The sequence below is a fragment of the Xenopus laevis genome, chromosome 2S (assembly GCF_017654675.1).
Source record: "Xenopus laevis strain J_2021 chromosome 2S, Xenopus_laevis_v10.1, whole genome shotgun sequence".
NCBI classification, from domain to species: Eukaryota; Metazoa; Chordata; class Amphibia; order Anura; family Pipidae; genus Xenopus; species Xenopus laevis.
In genome coordinates this window covers 34135708-34153329 of record NC_054374.1, presented here as the reverse complement: position 1 = coordinate 34153329, position 17622 = coordinate 34135708, and the positions used below count along the sequence as shown (strand labels likewise).

The following is a 17622-nucleotide window of genomic DNA, read 5'->3' as shown; positions in this document are numbered from 1 at the left end:
TGCCAAGGTATTAAAGGGGACCTGTCACCCAGACACAAAAAGCTGTATAATAAAAGTCCTTTTCAAATTAAACATGAAATCCATTTTCTATTTTTTATTAAAGCATTCATAGCTGTTGTAAGCTCATTTAAAAATCTCAGCTGTCAATCAACTATTGTCTGCCCCTCCTCTATGCCTTAGGCATAGAGGCAAGGCAGACAATTACTTTCCATTCAGCACTTCCTAGATGTCACTGCTCTCCCCACATTACCCCGTTCTCTTCACCGTTTTATTGTGTAGCCAGGGCATGGGAATGGACATCAGGTCCCCCATTCTGGTGCACAAACAATATTCTGAGATTATGCAAGGCTTGTCTTAATAACAGTGTCTGCAAAATGGCTCCTGCCTGTTTGCTATAATTATGAATTCCCAGACTGAAGGAAACATGATTCAAATCATTTATTTAGTGTAATTAAAGTTCATTTTGCTTGACTAATGTGATAAAATAGGATTCGGAATAATTGTTTTGGGTGACGGGTCCCCTTTAATAGTTATAGTATCAGGCATCTCTTCTAATTAAGGTAGGTAGGGGCAGCAATTTTGTCTTCATGGCCCTGTAATTGATTTTCATGTGGCTATACATTTGGTACAAGTGTGTCTTTGGGGCAAGCTTTAGCAATTTATTTGAGGAGTAGAGAGACGCCAACATATTCCTAGTTATGGTATTAGACTTTGGTCATTAACCTTGTACTTGTGGCCCTAGAAAACTGTCATCATTTCTTCCATACATTTACATTTTCCGCCTATCACGTGTTTCTGGACAACCAGTTCCTGTTTGACTCTTATATGTCCCCATGAATATATTAGATTTAATGTATGCTATTTGTAATTGGATAAGCTTTTTATTCCTTCTTTTTAATTGAGTGTGTTGGCAGTCTATTTCCTAATTATCACACGTGCAGGGGACTTTATTCAAGGACCTCTGTTTTCTGTTTTCTATTCAAACTTCTAGAAATGATGCCGACTTTTGGAAAGTGTAGACTACATAGTTACAATGTCAATCAAGTTAAATGCTTGCCAATGTGAGCCTATCTCTGTAAATACATACAAAATTACACAGGAATATCAACATACATACAAACACACACACATGTGAGCATGTGAGCATGTAAATGCATTCACAGCAATTTCATGTGCAGACCCTACAAAACATCACACACTGATTCAAGCACAAATACAAAAGTCTGCCCTAAGATATTAGGGTTCATTTATGAACACAAGAATATGTCATTTTTTGGGGGTTGTGTCTCATTTTGCACTATGACTAATTTTGCTTTTCACAATTTTTCACTAATAGGCAGAAGGGCAGAACTAAAGAGAATTCTTCTTGTTTCACAGATGCCAGATAACAGAACAGTTTTACCACCCAAGCCAGGAGGCTTGATTTCCAGTGTCGGTTTTTCTCACGGGGCATCCGGAGCACCATCAGCATTCCATACCGTTGCCGCTGGCAGCCACAGGTCGAACTCTCCATCCTTCTCTAGTGCAGAAACAAGACAGAAAGCTGATCACAGTCAGTCACCATTAGAAGAGTTACAGTCACAGGTCAAAGAGCTGAGATCTATCATTGAAACAATGAAAGACCAACAGAAGTAAGTTCCTTTTTTAAAAATTATCCTAAGGGCAGAGACACACGCTTAGATTCAAGGAGATTTAGTCACCCGGCCATTAATCGCTTCTTCTTCGGGCGACTTATCTCCCCGAACTGCCTTCCCGCTGGCTAGAATGTAAATCGCCAGAGGGATGGCACTCGGATCGCTTTGTTTTCCAAAGTTGGCTCACGAGGAAACTTCGGGTGACTGCGGAAAAACTAATCGCTCCAAGTGCCACCCCGCCGGCGATTTACATTCTAGCCAGCAGGATGGCAGTTCGGCGAGATAAGTCGCCCGAAGAAGAAGCGATTAATCGATGGGTGACTAAATCTCCTCGAATCTGATGCGTGTGTCTCTGCCCTAAAGGATAATGTCACTTTTATGGCCAGGACTTTATACATTTATGTAATATAAAAGTTATTTTGTTCCTCGGTTCTCCTTGCTCAGTCAGTCACGTGACTTCTCCCATGAAGGGTCATACACAATTTATTGTACTTTATTCACTCATTGTACTTCAGTGAGGAGACAGTTATACATGACACTGCATTCAGTTGGCTATGGATGGGCTGGGCCAGTGTAATGGGAAGGCTCATAGTTACAGTTTATACCATCAAGTAACATGGTGCAATATATTGTATTTCTTATTGAGTAGATAGTAGGCCACCAGCACGCACTAATATGGTCAGAATGGAATTTCTATTTTGTAACCTGATTTCATACAATTAGGAGCACATTTACTATGGGTCGAATATCGAGGGTTAATTAACCCTCGATATTCGACCGTCGAAGTAAAATCCTTCGACTTCAAATATCGAAGTCGAAGGATTTACCGTTTACCATTTCCTCCGATCGAACGATTGAAGGAAAAATCCTTTGATCGAATGATTAAATCCTTCGAGTCAAACGAATCGAAGGATTTTAATCCATCGATCGAACGAAATTCCTTCGATCAAAAAAACCTAGGAAAGCCTATGGGGACCTTCCCCATAGGCTAACATTGATGCTCGATAGGTTTTAGGTGGCGAAGTAGGGGGTCAAAGTCTTTTTTAAAGAGACAGTACTTCGACTATCGAATGGTCGAATAGACAAACTATTTTTCGTTCGAATCAAAGTCGTAGTTGAAGGTCGAAGTAGCCAATTCGATGGTCGAAATAGCCAAAAAAACACTTCGGAATTCGAAGTATTTTTCACTCTATCCCTTCACTCGAGCTAAGTAAATGTGCCCCTAGGTCTTCATTGTGGAGGTTCATTCTGAGCTCTCCCCCACATGGGTATTTCTTCCTTTAAACTGATGTCATTTTTAGCCTTCACATCCACTTTTCTTGACACTAATAGAAACTTGGTCACAATCCATTTTACTTTGTGTTGCACAGATCAACCAGACAAGATATAAGATTGATTTAATAATGGGCTATTTGTGTTACAGAAAGGAGATCAAACAATTACTTTCTGAACTAGACGAAGAGAAAAAGATACGACTCAGATTACAGGTGAGTGTTTTTTATAGGAAACCTTGTGGCCATGTTTGTATTTTAATGGTTACTGCACGTGTTGCTGTTGCTAAGGGGGTCTGGCACGTCCGATTACTCTCCTAAGAAATATACCGTTGCACTTTTTCAGACATGTCAGCATTTCCCCATGTCCCTTTAGTAGTAGCCAAATCTCCCACTTTTTGACTTTCCCCCCCAAAGAATAACCTGATATTAATGATTATTGATGATTAAACAGTTGTAGTGTAAATTGGCAATTTTGTTCTTTTAACATACATAGTAACATAGTAAGTAAGATTGAAAAAAGACACACGTCCATCAAGTTCAACCTTTTAGTTGTTTTTTTTTAATCTGCCTAACTGCCAGTTGATTCAGATGAAGGCAAAAAACCCATCTGAAGCCTCTCCAATTTGCCTCAGAGGGGAAAAAATTCCTTCCTGACTCCAATCGGACTAGTCCCTGAATCAACTTGTACTATGAGCTATCTCCCATAACCCTGTATTCCCTCACTTGCTAAAAAGCCATCCAACCCCTTCTTAAATCTATTTAATGCCTGTACAACTGATTCAGGGAGAGAATTCCACATCTTCACAGCTCTCACTGTAAAAAACCCAAAAAAGACTAAAAAGGACAATTTACTGAGACCCTGGTGCAAAATTGCACCCCTTAGAGCTCATTACAAAATCATTTGTGTTTGGGGTCAAGCTTTACTCTGCAACTTTGCGCCAGATTAAAAACCTGAATGGTACGCACTTGACCTATTCTACTGGCCTTTGTGAATACAGTGTTGCTGAATGCAGGCAGTGCTGAATTCATAGGGCAAACACAGTAGCTGCCTTGGTGTTGGTCTCCAGAGACCTATGGCAATTTTCCTACATGCAGGATAGGACAGAAAGTGATAAAAAAATGGTTGTTCACACCTGTTCTTTGCAGTTTGCCCTGCATGTAGTAACCAACCTCTTAAGACATATTTATCAAAGTGAAACTTGAGGTCACCACTGCCAGAGGTTAATGTTGCACTAGGCTGTTTCTGTGCTTAGTAAACATGCAAAGATATACATTTTTGAGCCAAAATCTGATCTGATCCACATAGTGGGGGTGGGGTGGATCTGTTCCCATTGAATAAAAACTAAAGCTGGCCATAGACGCAAAGATCTGATCGTACGAATCGAGGATTCGTACGATTTTCGAACCGTGTGTGGAGAGTCCCGACATTTTTCGTCCGGCGGAGATCGGTCGTTTGGTCGATCGGACAGGTTAGAAAATTTCTGTCGGCTGCCGATAATATCTCTGCGTGTATTGCTGATCGTACAATTTTCGTCACTAGCTTTGGTTGGACATAGATATCGTACGATTGCTGTCAGGGGCAGAACATTGCTGATCTGTTCTTTAACTAATCTGACTGGTAAGACTTTGATCTGAATGGTTATTGGCGGGTCGGGATGATTCGTACGATCGGATCTTTGCATCTATGGCCAGCTTAAGGCAGAGAAACAGCCTAGTTTATCATTAGCTTTACTCTGGGTACTGATGTCATCAAACCATATAAAGTCAGTTACACACATTAGCTTGTAAAATGTCAGTGCTACAGGGCAGATCACTAATCAATGCATTGACATGTTGGCAGGGCCGGATTTACATAATGGGCGCCCCTAGGCCCACTGCCGTTCGTCGCCCCTGTCGCCTTCCCTTTATTCGTGCAAATTTTCAGCAATGGGGATTGGTGCATGGGAAGGTTATAAATTAGTTTAAAAATCCAGCACATTCCAGTGTTTTTGGACCAATGTGGGTGTGGTTGGGCAGCATGCCGCCTCCCTACAATCCTGCCGCCCTAGGCCCGGGTCTAGGTGGCCTTTCCAAAATCCGGGCCTGCATGTTGGCTGTTGTGTTTCTCACTGAAATGTAATCCTGCGTCTCTGAGTTCATATAAATAATCACAATGTCTTCTTTTCCTACCTCTGCAGATGGACGTCAATGAAATCAAGAAATCTCTGCAATCCAAGTAAGGCAGTGAACATAGAGAAGGTTTCCTTGTATCCGCTGCAAGTCCTCCAATGAAACTCTTCCTAACCCATCAGCCAACAGAACTTGGTGCCAAATGTTTTCAGATTTTGCCTCATACAAGCGGAAAGCACAACAGCAGCTCCACCTATCAGAGACTCCTTTGTGATATTTCCTCCTTAACCGCTCGGGTGCCAGAGGGAACTGCATGGTATTGCTCCCCGTCTGTCTGCTGCTCCGGGGGAGAGACAAAACTGCAAATGAATAAACTCAGGCAGGGCTCTTCAGAGTGGTACTTTTTACTGATGATATTTTTTTCCATGAATAAAATGTATTTCTAATTGTCTGTTTACAAGCTTTATAACTTCTATGTTTCTTGTGTACGTCTTTTATGCCCCTCCCTCCCTGAGATACTTCCATTTGTTTGTACAAACTGTAGTCATGTGGGTTTTGTTATTCTTTTGCTCTAGGATGTACCAGCTAGGAATTCTGGGTTTCTTATTATTATTATATGCATATGCAAAGTGCAGTCCATGGGAAAATGTTGAAAGTGCTTCTGAAATGTATTTAACTGTGTGTAAAAGACTGGAATGGTTCTTAAAAATGCTTTGTGCCTTTCTATTTGCCTAAAGCAGAGTTGCAAAAAAAAAAAGTATTTACAGTTTATTGTAAAAGAGTTTATAGTGAGTGTTCAGCAAGCCAGTGGGTGAGGAAAAAGGCTCATCAACAGCAGTATTGCATGGGTACCCCAGTAATGTCAGTGGGACCCCCTGATTCCCTTCAATGCCAGAAGCAAATGGTCATAGCAATAGTCCAAATAGCCAAAATTCGCACTTAATGCAATAAAACATTTGATCTTGTCAATCTGTTATTCCTAGTATTTCTAATTATGGGCCTGAGTGTTTCTCCATCCAAATTCTTCATATCAGAAAACCAATTACTTTATACTGTACTGGTTACACTGGTAAAGAGCTGAGCTACAGTAACACCAAGACACTCTGGCCCTGGCTGACACCAGTTACACACTGGCTGCTAAGACTTTGCTCCTTCATGATGACATCACTAATGTCACCTCAGCAAATGGGTCTCATACTGTGGTGACAGAGACCTGATGACATCAGCAGTTACAGTACACTGGGGCCTAATTATGTCACATTCTGCTGATCACATTTTTTCCATTAATGTGGACTAAGTTGTCAACTCTCCCAGGTTTTAATAGATTCAACTATATTTATACTCCTGATGTAGGAGCGTGTATGGTGGAGCAAAGAGAAGGTTATGTTGTGACTAGGGCATGCTCTGGGCAACTGAGCCCTATCAAATATTTCCTTTTTTAGATTTACTTTTCTACAATATTCTGAAACTTTTTTTGCCAGATTCTAAGGGCCCTGGCAGATGGGTCTTTATCTACTACAAAATGACCTACCAGAGTTAATGTAAATTGCCATTGAAAAAAATACGCATCACATAGGCTATTCGTGATGAATCGTTTTCCCACTGCCAATTGGAGGACATTAAAGGAGAATTCAACCCCTTCGGCGCTAAAATCCCTCCCCCTCCCCTGTGTTGCCCCCTCCCTCCTCCCCCCCTGGCAAATGCCCCTAACTTGTTACTGACCCCTCCGTGCAGTTCCTCTCCTGTTGAGTTCACGGCAGCCATGTTCGCCCGTGCGCTCTTCTGTATTCGCTGGCATTTGGTGTCGCATGCGCAGTAGAGGGATTTACCGCATGTGCCCGAAAGTCAAAAGTTTCCGATTTCTTTTTTCAGAATTTCAGCGCCTATGTGGCTGCTACGGTCGAAAATTACCCTAGCAACCAGGCAGTGGTTTGAATGAGAGGTTGGAATATGAATAGAAGAGGGCCTGAATAGAAAGAAAAATAATTAAAAGTTACAATAACATTAGTTTTTTGGCTGCTGGGGTCAGTAACCCGCATGAAAGGTGGAAAAAGTCAGAAAAAATGAAGACCAATTGAAAAATTGTTAAGAGTTAGTCATTATGTTATTATTATAAAATAATAAAATCTAACTTAAAGGTGATCTGTCCCTTTAAGTGCATCTACCATTACACTAGAAAAGGGGATTGTTTCTCAAATTTTTTATACATAGGCCACTGTGGTTTTGTATTTGGTTCCCGATGCCGCCCCTTAACATCATGGATACCTGCAATCATTCCGATTGAGAGGCACCAAATCTTCCAGCATTCCACTAGTGCGGCTACCGGGCTCAGGTTTCACTAAGCAACTCCTGTAAACTGCTGCCAGAGGCTTGGAAAATACCCATAAACTGGCAGATCTAACTGGCATCTCTGGGATTGCAATGGCTGTTTCTGCACATTTGAACTTCACAAGCAAAAGGACATTATCAGAAGCTTGGGCACAAAATGGCCTGTCAAGTGATCAGCGCTCTGACATTTATTTCTATTCAGTGGATTTGACTTTTCTTGTCATTAAAGGGCATGTAAACGCAAAAAAATAAAATCCCATTTTTACTTTCTTTAATAAAAAAGAAACCTATCTCCAATATACTTTAATTAAAAAATGTGTACCATATTTATAAGAAACCTGACAGTATGCAGTGAAATTCTCCCTTCATTTACTGCTGTGGATAGGAATTGTCAGATGGTCCCTAACTGCTGAGCAGGGAAACAATCATACTTATGAACAGCAGGGGGAGCTCCCGCCTTACCTCCCAGCCATGCAGAACTCAAGCAGCTTTGTTTATGACGAACCCTAAGCAGCCCAGACCACACTGAGCATGTGCACAGTCTTAGTCTTGCAAAGATGTTTAACAAAGTTACAAGATGGTGACCCCTTGTAGCCAACTTTGAAAGCATAAATTATTTGTTTGATTAGGCTTGTGGTGCAGTAAGTTCATGTTTATATTTAGTATATAAAATTCAGCATTTCTAGCCTTATTCTATTTTAGACTTTACATGCCCTTTAAGGTAAAATAGGAAACCGCATCCACTGCTATGGGCTTGCTAGTGGCTTCCCTATGGACCAGGAACTTGAGCAGAGTGAGATTTTTCTATGTGGTTACCTGAATGTGTAGAGCTGCTCCTGGGCACATATTGCTGGATCAAATACGGCTATTATTCAGAGTACTATTCCTGTAGTTTGGAGGTTTCCGGATAAAAAGTGTACACAGTTCCATACCTGTATAAGGGAAAGGCAATTTTATTTTTAAGATGCACAAAAGAATTGGGAGTAACAGTGAATTTTTCACAAAAAGTCAAACACCCAGACCACTGTTATTTATTAAAATACAATTCCCACAAATCACAAACAATCCTTCCGGATATTAGGGGCAGCTATGTCACATACTGTACATATATAATATATGGATGATAACATATGGAGTGAGCTGCCGTCTTCTTTCCCCAGGCTCCCTAGTATCCCACCCTGTAGAAAACTTCCCCAGGCTGATGGGCTTTTTTAAACAAAATGAGTAAGAGGTAAGTGGATTGCTTCTCAGATTTAAGTTTCATAATACTGAAATGGAATATTTTACTATTAATAAGATTTTGAGAATTTCTTCCCCTCTGTTATATTTTTGTTGTAAATCATGAAAGAAAAAATTGACTAAACAGTCCTACTACCATACAGTAGTTTGTCGACACAACTATCTATCTCGATAACTCTAAGACAAAAGGCATCAAACATGTTTATTAACTCTTTAACTACCAGGCCAAATAACACTATTTTGAATAGAATAGTGTTACATCACAGGCACCAAAGATGATTGAGACCTGTACACCACACATGACCAGGACCATTCACTCTGTCCGGTGAGTCAGTGACCCAATCCATCCCATAACTGAATTATCTGCAACTGGAACTGTTACCCACTGGCAATAAAGCAGAAGTGGCCTCATTGTAGGTTGGAAGTGGTGTTATCCGAGAGTGAGAGAAGTGAAAAAGAGTCATTGAAGCTTGGGCCTGTAAATCCTACCAGCAAACGGTTAAATCCTTGCATTTGTGTAGGCAGCCATCCTTCTGCCAGACTTGGCCATGATATAGATTTGCACATTCAATCACAACAGGGTGCAAGTGTTATAATGTATTAGGCATTAAAGCTTTTCATATGACTTTATGGGGCAAACTTACTAACCTCCGGAAAAATTCCAGAGCGACGGCTTCGCTCAAATCACAACACTTTGCCAGGCGTAGATTCGCCAGGACAACGCTAATTCGCTAAAATCCGAAGTTGCTCCCAGGGCGCTGAACGCTGGTGAAGTAGCACTAGCGTTACTGTGGCAAGCGAAGCAAAGTTGCGCTAGTGTTGCCTATTTTGCATACGGCGGGAAGTTAAAGTTGAAAGGATGTATATGTTACAGGAAATACATTTCACTACACAAGCCTGGGAAACCTTAGTAAAATAAATTATTATATTGCCCTACACATGAGCCCAGTGTATAGTTTATGTGCCATATGTTAGGAAATGTAGGGGGGAAGGTGGGCACCTCAGAAAAAAATTATGATCTTTTGCAGCCTATCACCCTGAAGAATGAAAAGTCGTCATTGTTTTTTTGGGACTATTTTTTTAGGAAATCCTATCTACTCTATTGCACTTCGCCTGGTCTGAGGTGGCGAAGGCAACGCTGGTGCAAGAGGTAACGTTCAGTATAATCCACATCTTATTGAATTTGCTTAGTTAGGTCCATTTGCCAGAGCGCAACTTCAACTGCAGTTGTGTGCTTTTATAGTAACCATGTGATTCATCCACTAGATGGTGCAAGGTTATCAGTTTGGTTGCTAAAAGAATTAAAGTGGTCAAAATGGTCCTTGCATCTATTCCCTAGTTTATTATACATAATTAAGACATTTTACAAGTTAATTTTGGATTAATATCATCAATGTCCAGCACCGGTGAGGTTGTCATTCAGCAGTAAGACTGTCCCATGGAATAGATTTGCTTCTCTCTTCAGAAAGGCAGTATGTAGCTTTATACAAAGGGCAGGACACATTAAAGGTCAAGCCCAATTCCGTCTCCCTCACTGATACGTGCCTTTGAATTTTTCGCATTTTACAGTCTTTGTGGCTGCCATGTTATCCAGTTGCGCGTCACGTCATGTGTCTGGCTGTTGGAACTGCACATGTGCTAAATTGATTCCTCCCCCATGAAGGTCAAGCCCAATTCCGTCTCCCTCACTGATACCGTGCCTTTGAATTTTTCGCATTTTACAGTCTTTGTGGCCGCCATGTTATCCAGTTGCGCGTCACGTCATGTGTCTGGCTGTTGGAACTGCACATGTGCTAAATTGATTCCTCCCCCATGAAGGTCAAGCCCAATTCCGTCTCCCTCACTGATACCATGCCTTTGAATTTTTCGCATTTTACAGTCTTTGTGGCCGCCATGTTATCCAGTTGCGCGTCACGTCATGTGTCTGGCTGTTGGAACTGCACATGTGCTAAATTGATTCCTCCCCCATGACCTCTCACGTCACACATACAGCGCGTCATAAACTAGGCATCTCTCTGCTGATTATTGTTAAGTAAAACGCTACCGTCCCAGAGAAATATATAAGTGTTCTGTCCATAGAAAGCATAAGATATGACAAGGAACTATTGCGTGGCTATAGCAACGCATAGCGACCATTCCTATTGATGTTGCAGCGTGAAGGGGAGGAGAAGGATGACGTAGCATTGTACCGCCTGACCTAATTTTTGACAATCGCATGGGGGAAGTAACGGATACTGTACGTATGTGCAGGGCGTACAAAAATTATACTGCGCATGTGCGAGCCCTATTAGAGACGATTAAGCTACGGAGAGGGATGGCTTTTTTATTATATGCACTTCTCAAAATTTTTAACGAATATCTGGAATTACAGAAACTGAGAAAAACATATAGAACAACGATTTTAGTAAGTATCTCTCCACTGTACACAACTTTATTTATATTTTACCTCCTGCCATATGTACATATATTGTTTTGTTCTTTTTTATATGAATACATTTCTTAAAATTACCATTAAGAGCCTGCAATAAGCTTATAAAAGGCTTATATCTTATGTTCAGCACCCCTTCAAATAATGGACTACCCCAATGCCTATTCCACTGCTCAGAGCAGCAGTCCGGTTTAGCTCGGCCCCTTCCCTCTGTGAGAAGCTTCCTGCTCCTCAACTGTGTGAGGAATGAGAGAATCAGAGTAGAGAATCTCCTCCTGATGAAGCAGCTTCTTTACCAGGGCAGATGAGAGTGAATCTGTCGGGTGTGTTTAGCTTAGAGTGTGAATGCCAGTGTCTGTGTGTAAAATAAACTGTTCGTGTTAATGTGTGTAAGGGCAACTATGTGTAAGAAGGTCTGACAAACCCTGTGTGTGAGTTATAGAGACTATAATGAACCTATGTATAGCTATATTCATTACTGAATCTAATAGGTACAGGTTGGCTGTGGGTTTTGCCTATAATCATTCTCCTAGTGCATTTGTCACAAAGCACATTAACACCTACGGTTCATTGCCTTGGTGCTCTATTGTATCCCCCACCTATGGCCTCACTCTATTCACTGTCCTCTTTTACCCTTTCCCTTCTCATTCTGCTGAGTTACCCCCACACTCACCTCTCCGTCACTAATAACCCTCTGCCTCACTCTATATATTTGTATAGATAGAAATATTTATAATATTATATATGTTTGCACCTCACCCCCCTCTTCTGCTCCTGTCCTGTCTCCACCTCATTGTTTCTTTTTGGATGACTCTTATCTTTTAACCCTTCTGCCAGCAGCTTTCCCCTAGACTGAAATAGAATAAACATAAACATAGATTCTATGCGCACAACCTCTGCGGTTGTGCAACTTTATGACAGTAGAACCCCCATTTTACATTTCTAAGGGGACCAGCAAAAATGGTGCAAAGTCAGGGAAATGTATTATGTATTATATATTGGTGGGACCACAAAATGTTTATAACATATGGAAAAACAAAATGAGTGTATGTAAAATGGACGCTTCACTGTATGTATCCAGCTGTAACTAGAACTCTAGAGGGAATAACATTTTGCAACTGCTGTCTAGTAATTGTGCTAAGAAAGTAGAAAAGACCAAGTGCTGTCCCGGCAAACATGGCGTTTGTGTCACTAATAGAATGGCAATGCTATACATGTGCAACAGTTACTACTTTATATATTTATAGAAAAGCTGTTAGGTTTGTGTGGAAACCAAAATATGTTTTTCTTCCAAGCCCCCCCCCGGAAAATTTTCTGTGGACACCCATAGTAGACAAATAGGCTATCCTAATAAATGTGGTTTCAGGTATGGAATCCCTTATCCAGAAAGCTCCAAAGTATGAGAAGTCCATCACCGGTAGACTCCATTTTAAGCAAATCATTCTAAGTTTCAAAAAAAATATATATATAATTTTTCTCTGTAGTAATACAAAACAATCTCATTGAGTTGATATAATGTTCAAATAATTTTATCAGGGAACAATGTACAATGACTGCAGGGAAATTTGAAAAGCCACAACTACAAACAACAGAAATTTTGTCGACCAGATTTTAACAGAATTGTATCCGATTTGCATGAGATTTGATGTCCAGTTGTGCCAGGTGTATCAATCCCTTCCAATCACAATTACACTGAAATAATGAGAGAAAATGTTGCATTGTAGTAATAGCACATAAGTTATATCCAAAAGAGCACATGCAGGTTGTAAATGACCCCTAAGTTGATGGTTCCCCCACTTCTCTATCTTAATAAACTATAGAACTATCTCTTACTGTCGGTACCATACTGTATTTATATACATATAATACACAAGAATATCTTGTAAATTATATCCTTATAAACTGTGAGTTCTGATGTCATCAGTTATAAACGGTGAGTTCTGATGTCATTTCTGTCACATGACTCACTGAAATTTGTGTATTATAATAAATAAAGTACCCCCGGTTGTAAAATATGAGGATATTAGAAGTTACCTCAGAGTTCCATGACCTGTATAAAAACACTCGGCCTTTGGCCTCGTGTTTTTATATGGTCATGAAACTCCTCGGTAACTTATAATATCCTTATATTTTACAAGAGGGGGTACTTTATTCACTATATATGTGACCCAAACTCTACTTGCTTTGTTATATTAGAAGTTTATTACATTTGGAGATATAGATGTTTATCTATAATATGTATTTTTTTTTCTCTTGATTTGCAGTTTAAAAGCAATGTTCCAAGTAGCGATAACAATAAATTTGTTGCCTTACAGAGCATTTGTTTTTAGATGGGGTCAGTGACCCCCTATTTGAAAGCTGGAAAGAGTCAGGAGAAGAAGGCAAATAATTAAAAAACTATACAAAAATAAATAATAGAGATCAGTTGAAAAGTTGCTTCGAATTAGCTATTCAATAGCTTAAAGGTGAACTCACTTTCTATTTATTGCTATGGAATTTTTAAAAGCATATTTATCAAATGGTGAACTGATAAATACTATTCAAAAAATCCCATATGAATGAATAGAACATGTTGCATACCTCCCCACTGTGCAGTTTTTAGAAGGACAGTCCCTCTTTTGACAGCTCAATCCACAGTCCCTTGTTCGTACTGGAAAGTCCTAATTTTCTCTGCACTGAACAGGCAGAAAAAGAAACAATGTTTCTAACTTAATTGGCTTTTGGCAGCCACAGCTGCAGAAAAAATACTTTTCTAACATTTTTGAGATAAGCAAATAAGTAATTGTAACAATTAGGGATGCACCGAATCCAGGATTCCGGAATCCTTCTGGCCGAACCAAATCCTAGTTTTTTTCTAGTTTGGGTTTGTTTCTCCTTTAAAGGAAAATTTACCTTCAATAGCAAAACTTTAATAACTGGGAAAAAAAACATAACAGAAATATGTTCAAACTTTCATAACCTGCCAAATTTTGTAAAAACTGCATCTTTTTTATCCCTCTTTTCATATCCAAAATGTTGGGAGGTATGCAGTGTTGTAATCTCACATTATGATAAATCTGCCAAAAAATGTGGGCAGGACACGGATGTTTGACGACACTTTTATGAAACAGGTGAGGAACATAGGAGGGAAACTCATTACTGTGCTCTTAGGAGATCCCATAGCTCAGTCAAACATTGGCTGAGACTGTCCTAAAATGGTTTCCGTAGTCAGGGGGGGAGGGAGAGGGGAAACTCCCCTGCAGGGTGCAGATTGGCTGTAACGGAGGAGGCGTGGCCATGACAAGTAGGAGGGAAGGCTGGGGCGGCTCCCAATGTCACCAACCTGAAGTAAAAGGCAGTACCTGCACGGCAGTATATACAGTGGTTCCTGGCAGGTGAGGGACACGACAGCAGCTGCGAGGGAGAGAGCAAGCAAGAGAGAGAGAAGAGAGAGAAAGTTTCCCCCGAGGCTAGGGAATTGGCTGAGCTCTGTGAGCTGTGCCTCAGACCAGCGTGAGCAATGTCACTAATATGTAGATAATAAGCTTGAGAGGAAATAGTTGTGCAGTGACCCATTATCTTCCCATTGCACATGTGCCATTTACCTCACTGACACATCCCCCAAACAGTGTGTTGTTGTTGTTGTTGCTGCTGCCGCTGGGAGCCCAGAACTATTTGCCCGTGGGACATCTGAAGTGTAACAACTGACTCTACTTCTTGTGTCCCAGCTGCTGCTGCTCTTCCCGGACTAGATCTCAGCCTCTCTAGCACAAGAGTTACTTCTCCATTTCCCCTCACAGCTCCAGCAAATTCCATTAAACCCTTGTTCTTACACAGCAGTAAACTGGCTGCTTCATGCAACTGTGGTGCCCAGTGTGGGTGATGTTTGCCTCTTAAAGGCATAGGCACGTGATGCACTCACTCTCCTCATATCAACTTCCCAGTCACCATTTTGCATAGAGGGTTTGTATGTAAAGAGGGACCCATCTCATAACGACACCAATCAGCATGGAGGCCACCAACCCCTATGTGACCGTGCAAGCACCCAGTGAAAGGGAGCAGGTAGGAGCGGCTGAGCTCCCAGTCCCCACTTGTCCTATTTCAGAGCCCTCTGCGGGGTTGATATGTGAAGGCACCCAGTGGTTGAGCAAGCAGAGGTCGCTGCGTGTGGTCTATGTACTGAATGACAGCCCAAAGTCAGCCATGGGGGGCAGCCCGGAGTCTGGGGCGCTGCATTGCCTGCGTCGAGCCTGTGAGGGAGAAGGGGCGCATCTCAGTATCGTCAACTTTGGGGAGCTGGACTTTGGGGAAACTGCTGTTCTGGACACCTTCTATGATGCAGGTAAGTGAGGTACTGAGTTAACCAAATAACCTAGTCGTTCAGCTGTCAGGGAGTGGTAGGAATTGTAATTCCTCACATGCAGAAAACACACTGACTGAGAAGATAATCGGCACAGACATGTCACTACAGGTTTTTGAGTTTTGAACCATGACAAAGTACAGGCGCTGAAAGGGTCAAGTTGATCCCTGGAACATGTAGCTGCATATTTGAAACATGACAACTGCCGCTTCTGACTTGGCAATGTGGCACTGTACATGGAGTTCACTGTGTGGTGAATGTGATGTCAGATTTACAGCAGAGTTTATAGCGGCAGAGATTTTAATCAGGCAGAGCAGTTATAGAGATTTGATATCTCTGTGATTTGACTGCAGTACTCCAGTGCTGGAACTCACTGCAGCCAATCAGCATGTAGCTTGAACAATGCTTTTTAAGTGCCTATTTTTAATATTGTTTTTATACTGACTGCAGTCAGACCAGTCGTCATTACTGTTAAGTTCAAACTCATGGTCTTGTGTTTTGATCCTGACTCAATGCTAATGATATTAATTAACACACATTTCGTATGTGCTGGAGAATCCATATTATTGAATCAATCATTCTCTCAATCTATTGAAACTGGATGGCAGTTCAGAATCAGACAGTGTGATCGCATAAAGTGTGACTCCGGCTTGCCAGACTGCTGTAACTTTGGTTCAGTGGTCTTAGGGAAATGGCATAACCTTTTTAATTCTTGTAGTCCCGTGGATCATAGTAAAAAGCCATAGTGCCTGCATCATACAGTGCTCTTCGATTGGTGCTGCTGTTTACATGGTAACACATGGCATGACCAGCATGGGAAGGGTTAATAGCAGTTAAAGTGCTAGTGCACTGATCCATGAAGCCAACCAATTGAGAGTAATACAGATATGGGACCTGTTATCCAGAATGCTTGGGACCTGGGGTTTTCCAGATAACGGATCTTTCCGTAATTTGTATCTTCATAACCTAAATCTACTAGAAAATCATGGAAACTGTAAGTAAACCATAATAGGCTGGTTTTGCTTCCAATAAGGATCAAGTTAAAGGGATGGCTTTATTATTACAGAGATAAAGAACATTTTTACATTTATTAATACATTTTTAAAAATTTGGATCATTTGATTATAATGGAGTCTATGGGAGATGGCCTTTCCGTAATTTGTAGCTTTCTGGATAATGTGTTTCCAGATAGCGGATCCCATACCTGTATAAGAATAAAACACTGGTTTAAACGAGTCCTTGGTGAATATGAAATGGATAAGAGGCATGCCATTGTTATATTAGAATAACATCTGTCATGCTGTGTGAGTGTAAAGAGGGTGACATTCATATATAAACTCAGGGAATCCTCCTGGTTGTCATGCAGGTATGTGCTTCTCTTATTGTTTGCATTATCATCATCACCAGCTCCATTGCTTTCCTGCCCTTGTGTGTGTGACTTCTGCATGTTCTGAATACAAACAGGGCTGAAAGCAATGGATGTCACCAACCAGCAAAAAGGTGCACACACACTGGCTATGAGTGTTATATAGTTTATACAGGTGATATAGTTTATAGTCACCTTTACACAGCATTTATAATGAAATAGTTCAAAAAGACTGGCTGCAAGTTACTGTACTTTACTAGTGTTCAAATATAAGTGAAGTGTCTGTTCACAACATCCCTGTCACATGTTCCTTTAAGATCTTGGCAGTTCTCTGTGAATAGGAAACAGATTGTGGCAGAAACTGCTGTCAATAGGCAAGTATAGCGTGGGAATACTGAGTCACGTTTGTGATCCACGCTTCTCTTATACACTCGTTCCTTTTTTAGGGAAGGACTACATGGGCGTTTTCGGTGCTGCAACACAATGCGACAATGCATTCACTTACCTTATTTTTGTCGCAGGCGTTTTATTGCAGCACGTCTGATCGCGCCGAAAACGGCCATGTAGTCCTACACTTACCACGTGTTTAGATCCTAAATCACTTGTGTTATTTTGCTGGAGGCACTAGCTGATTGGAAAATAATGGGGCAACATGGTGGTGCTGTGGTTAGCTCTGCTGCACTGGGGTTTCTGGGTTTTATTCCCATACCTCCCAACATTTTTGAAATAAAAAGAGGGACAAAATGGTTTGACTATGCCCATTTTTGTGACCATACCCCCTAATTACCACGTTCATTTTACAAAATTTGGCAGGTTATGAACATTTAAACATCTTTCTGTGTTTTTTTTCCCCAGTTATTACAGTTTTGCTAATGAAGGTGAATTCCCCTTTAAGATGTGAGTCT

General features: G+C 40.9%; 2 protein-coding genes across 11 annotated transcripts in view; both read left to right on the top strand.

Moving 5' to 3' along the window:
- sh3kbp1.S (SH3-domain kinase binding protein 1 S homeolog) overlaps positions 1 to 5464 on the top strand; it is a 203439-nt gene extending 197975 nt beyond the window's left edge. For all 9 annotated transcript variants that reach the window (XM_041583615.1, XM_041583613.1, XM_041583617.1 and 6 more), the window contains 3 exons: positions 1378 to 1631; positions 3058 to 3121; positions 5086 to 5464. In XM_041583615.1, coding sequence (XP_041439549.1) covers positions 1378 to 1631; positions 3058 to 3121; positions 5086 to 5127 — 360 coding nt within the window. In that variant the 3' untranslated portion in view covers positions 5128 to 5464. The remainder of the gene's footprint in view (positions 1 to 1377; positions 1632 to 3057; positions 3122 to 5085) is intronic.
- An 8785-nt stretch (positions 5465 to 14249) lies between these two features.
- Positions 14250 to 17622, top strand: part of LOC108708885 (mitogen-activated protein kinase kinase kinase 15) — a 79772-nt gene continuing 76399 nt past the window's right edge. For both annotated transcript variants that reach the window (XM_041583611.1, XM_041583610.1), the window contains exon 1: positions 14250 to 15333. In XM_041583611.1, coding sequence (XP_041439545.1) covers positions 15000 to 15333 — 334 coding nt within the window. In that variant the 5' untranslated portion in view covers positions 14250 to 14999. The remainder of the gene's footprint in view (positions 15334 to 17622) is intronic.